Consider the following 5,243-nt stretch of genomic DNA (forward strand, 5'->3'; position numbering starts at 1 on the left):
CTGCTCATCCCAATTATCATCTTTCACAGATCCTGGTGTTACTTTCCTAGAACACTGATCACGCCACTTCCTTCAAGGGCTCTGCTATCTGCCTGAAGTTTACAGAAGGAAGCCCAAATGCATAAAGGTGACACGGAATGCCCTTCACAGCCTGGGCCTAATCCCCACCTTCCTTCTCAGCCCTGTCGCTCCCTTATCTTTCTACACCAGAGGCACACATAGAATCACTCTGTTTTTACTGACCTGGTTGTGGTATTTCAGGCCTCCACACCTTTGCACAAACTAGTGCAGCTGCTGGCAATATCCCTTTGCCCTCTGTAACTAGGGAAATAAAACTAAGACCAACATAAAATGATCTCTCTTCAGTAAAAACTGGTAGGTAGCTTTGGTCACTCTGTCCTCTCTGCCTCCTCAACCTTTTGTGTATAATCTTATTTTGGCACTACTATCATTGATCTTTAATTATTCAAATTTTGCAAGCTGAATCTCTAACCATCCTTTTCCTAACTCCAACTCCTTTAAGTCACATGCTTTCTGACTATAGACCTGGTATAGAGCAGAGTCAGTAAAATGTGTTTTAAAAAGTACGAGTTAAAAGAAACAAGAGCACACAATAAGAAATGATGCAATTATTCATACCAGTTTATTGTAGGTATTGTGTTTCAAAAAATTTATAGCATAAATAACTTTTCATGTCATAAAATAACTTAGTAGAATTTATAATAAAACTTTGAGAATTTAATATCTCATCAAAATACAATAAAATATGGTTTTCAAATATGATTAACCCTTTAGGCTTTTCTTTTACTTGAGGGCATATAAACCAAAAATACCCAAACTATGGCTGCACTTTTAAACTTCAACATATTTGGTTTATTTTAATGTAACTCAACCATCCTAAATTAATACATAGTTTTCCTTCCTGCATGGTTCTTTGTAATTTTTGTTCCTTTTGACTTATTTTTCTGTTTCAACACAGCTTCCTTCTTCATTTTCACCTCTTTCCATCTGCAAAGTCATCTATCTCCGGGCCCCCAGAACATGTAGTTGAACTCACTCAGCCCCTTGACATCAGTTTCTGTAATCCTTGCATCAGTGTAGGGAGTAACTGCTTGAGTAACTACAAAGGTATTTCAAAAACTTCAGTGCAATTTGGTTCAGTTATTTTCATTCAGATGCCATCACCGTTCAGGGAGATTAATCACCGGAACCCACTGATCCATGTAGCGACTTTCCCGGCAAAAACAAATAAGTTGACTTAAGGCAGGATCCTTCCATTGAGATGAATGTGGATTCTGGAAACAAATTTAGAAAAATAAACTTATTTTTAAAAAATCGGTATTTGCTAGTAATTACACTTTTGAGGAGAAGACACTTGAACATTCTATATTTTGGCTATGTGACATGGAGACAAATTAGAAGCACAAAAAATTAAAGTTTCTTCAAAGTAGTTGGGTTCCGTGCAAAATCATTAAGGGTAATTACCTATTAAACTACACATTGCGAAGTCTGAACCCATGCAACCCAAGCTGAACCACATACATATGTTTGCATATCTGTTCAGTTTTGCATGAGAGTATCATTCACGGGTTTGCTCTACCAAACTTGTTACCCTGACCTGAGTGAAACAGTTTTGAGAAAGATTTCCATGCTGTGTGCACAATGAGATGAGAGCTGCACAGCAGTTAACTGGAATTGCCATCAACTCTACTCCCAAGAGACAGAGTAGTAATTTTAAGGAGTAGCAAAATAATCCGGCTGTCACTTGACTAGACCAGTCAAAAAAGAGCAAAATTTAGAAGACAAAAGTAGCACATTTATCCCTGAAAACATAACTTCCCTACCCTACCAAAGGTTTTTATCAGAAGAGAGAGAAAAAAAAAGGCCCATTAAAAAAAATGCAAGATTGCAGAGAAAAAAATTCCACTCTATCCTCTTAATGTATTTCTAGGGAATTAACAAGGTTTGTCTCCTACACAATTTCTATTTTTAGCTCTGACTGGCAGAGAATGAAGCTGACTCCTTAATGAGGGGTGAGCCAGGAATTCATTTGGCTTTATCTAATCTGCCCTGCTAAAGGAATTAGTCACGGGAGGCAGTGCAGATGTAGGTAGGGAGTAGCTGGGCTGACTGCTGACTCACAGGGATCTCTTCCGCTGCTGGCAGTCCCCAGCATGCTTAGACATGTTCTGTACTACAGAAAATCCTGATGATGAAACTAGTACATCTCGGCTGAAAGTCCAGCCACACTCTCGTGGGGCAAAGGCAGCCACCCTCCTGACCCAAACCTACCCCAGATCCACAATCAGGCGACCCAGCCCTGACTCCTGTCCTTCCGGGGCTCTACCCCGCAGGCTGCAGTCCCCCTGCCCCTTACCGTCACCAGCACGCAGTGCAGGTCCGGGGGCTGCTCCGCGCCCTCGCTCGCCGCGGGGCCAGCGTCGGTCTCCAAGAGCAGGAGCTCCGCCAGCCGGCCCGGGTTGCTGACGCGCAGGATGTTGATGTCGTTCTCGCAGCAGAACGCCTGAATCAGGGTGAAGTGGATCTGCAGAGCCACATCTCTGTCGTCGTCCTCGTCCGCCGCCAGCAGGCACAACACCACGTTATCGGGGTCGCTGGGGGCAGCGGGCGGGGCCAGTGAGCGCAGAAGCGCTGGCGCCCTCAATCCGTGTCCGGCTCCCCGGGGGTCGCCGCCCGGCCCGCTCGCCCCCTCCCCTCCGGGACAGGCAGCCGCGGGGGCAGAAGAAAAGCGACAGGAAGTGGCGCGGCCGGGCGAGGGGCGCCCAGCCAAGGCGACCTCCCGGGCTAGGGCGGGAAGGGGTGCAACGGGAGACGCGCAAGGGCCCCACTTACACGTTGAGCAGTTTGGCCGCTTCGTACACCCCGACAGTGATCGTCCGCTGACTCAGGGCTTTGCTGAGCACTTCCTCCAGGGCATCCCCCACCTTATCCATCCTACACGCGGGCAAGGGCGAGGGGTCCCGTCAGCCCCGGTGCCCTCGGGCCCATCGTCGCCCCCATTGCCCGGCACCACGCCTCTCCCTCTCGAATGCAAGCACCACCGCGCACCTGGGCTCTCCGAAAACCCGGCGCTCCCGCGGCCCCGTCACCCCCCATGACCCCTGCACGCCCAAGGACCGGGCGTCCCGTGAGAAGTCCCGAGAGTGCCCCTGCCACAGGCTGCCAGCCCCGGGAGCCGCACGGGCAGCGACGGCCACTGCTGCCCTTTGCAAAGGCCCCGGCGGGTTTTGTTCGGGTTGCGGGGCATGCTCTTTCAGTCCGCGGACGCTACACGCAGAGTCCCGAGGGAGGAAGGGCAGGAGTTGCCCTGTGCAAACTTTTCTGCTTCCTCCCCTGCCAACCTTCCACAGACCGCCTGCACCCAGGAGCGCGGGGTAGGTGAGAGAAGTTCGGGCCGGAAGAGTCCGCAGGCCGACTTACCTTTCGGTCTTCTGCTCTCCAGCCGAGAATTCCTCCAGAGTCATATTGCAAACTGCAGGTCGCCCACGGAGAGAGCGCGGCGTGCGGGCTGCTCCTGCCACGGCGAGCGCGCCAGCGCCTGCTTTCTGCACTCACTCACAGGCGCCGCGCCGGGAGCTCAGGCCCCGGCGCTGTCCGGCCGCCCCACGCCCGCCCGGGCTCCTCCTCCTGTGCCAGCCGCCGCAGCTCCGGCCACCCCTCCCGCCCTGCTTGCTCGCTCGCTCGCTCTCCGGCCCTCGCCTCGCCACCGGCCGCACGACACTAATTGGGCAGCTGCCTCCCAGCCACTGCCTACCAGCCACTGGAGGACAAAGGGCCCCGTTCGTAGGAGGTTTCCTGCCAACCCTCAGCCAACCACGTTCCGCCTCATTTGCATGCCTCTTGGCCATTGGGTTATGCAAATCAGCCTGCTCCGGCAATTTGACCCCGGCTCCTGGAGTCAGGTTGAGAGGAGCGGAAAAGGGAGGAGCCACGCGGGAGGAGAGCCGAGGGGGCGGGGGCGGGGACGGGGGCGGTGCAGAGAGGGGAAGGCGGGTCCCGCGCGCTCTCTTGTCCGGTTGGTGGGGACCATTGGGAGTGGAGGGCTTCAGCAGAGGCGGGAGGTGGCCTCAGCTTGGGCTGAAGCAGGCTGCCAAGTGTTTTTCTATAATAGTCGCGGCACTTTTTTCTTATTATCGTTTCATGCCTTTTGTTTTAAGGGGTAGCTATTAAAATCTATTTCCAGGGTTAATGCACCGAAGTCTAGTAATTATTAGTAAGCAGTTTACATTAAAAAAGTGTCTCTAGACCTCCGGGGCAAAGTTTACCTCAGAAGTGTTGTTTATCTAAGTCTAGGCGAAGCTGCTTATTAGCAGTAGTATTATTTCGGTGCCCTGATGGCTGGTTTGATTTATTTTTGGAAAGCTGCAAGGGTTGGAAGCTCAAAAAAGGAAAACCAACCCGTTTGTATTCAGGGATGGCAGGGAACCAAATTGGAATCTTTTCCACAGAATGCAGAACGGTTTCCCACCTGCCCGCTGTAACTGGGAAATCGTGAGCTGGTCTGCGTGGGGAGCTGGTGACCACATGTGGGAATCCCTGGCAACCCAGATTCTCCTTTCTCAAAGAGCCTTGCCCAAACAAGGATCCTTCTGGACGCCCACCAGTCGAGAGACAACCATCTGACACCTACACAACCCACAAGTCTAAATTCAAAATGCTCTTGATATGCCCTAAGCTTCCTTTCCTAACGTATGTATGTCACTACCTTCCGCAGAGAGCCTCCTATGATCTCACTGTGAATTATTGATGTTAGATGCTGAATCATGAAGCCGTAACTATAGGAAGTTTTTAGTCATATGCTAAAATTTCACCTTTGAGATAATGGCAACTTGCAGGTGGAAAGCAGACCTTTAAAACTGCAAATGGTAGTTACACATTTTGAAAAACAAACTTTAATATATAGACTCTCACTGAGTAGTTCAAAAGTCTCTTCCTTTGTTTTATGGTTTATGCAATAAATGCAAAAACATTTCTTAAACCTACTGAAGTCACCAAAAGTGGTGAAAATGGTTCCCACATGCTTGCATTCAAAACAGTGCTTGCATTATTAAGGTTGCTGTACAGCCAGAGGTCACAGAAGTAATTTTTTGCAAAGGTACCTGGGAATTTTGCACCCTTATGTTTTTATCACTCTAGACAAAATATTCTCCAGATCTCTCGATCTTAATTTGGTAGAAAACAAAAGTGATAGGTTTTTCTGGTTCATGTGTTTGAGTTGTCAT

General features: G+C 49.5%; 1 protein-coding gene across 1 annotated transcript; it reads right to left on the minus strand.

The window, feature by feature from the left end:
* Positions 1 to 619: 619 nt before the first annotated feature.
* GADD45A (growth arrest and DNA damage inducible alpha) lies at positions 620 to 3,918 on the minus strand. Its single transcript, XM_023209754.1, has 4 exons — positions 3,442 to 3,918; positions 2,854 to 2,955; positions 2,378 to 2,615; positions 620 to 1,295 (listed from the first exon to the last, which is right to left on the minus strand). The coding sequence occupies exons 1-4, from the start codon at positions 3,483 to 3,485 to the stop codon at positions 1,182 to 1,184; spliced, it is 498 nt and encodes a 165-aa protein (XP_023065522.1). The 5' UTR covers positions 3,486 to 3,918; the 3' UTR covers positions 620 to 1,181.
* Between the last annotated feature and the right edge of the window lie 1,325 nt (positions 3,919 to 5,243).

Source organism: Piliocolobus tephrosceles, chromosome 1, assembly GCF_002776525.5.
Source record: "Piliocolobus tephrosceles isolate RC106 chromosome 1, ASM277652v3, whole genome shotgun sequence".
Taxonomy (NCBI): Eukaryota; Metazoa; Chordata; class Mammalia; order Primates; family Cercopithecidae; genus Piliocolobus; species Piliocolobus tephrosceles.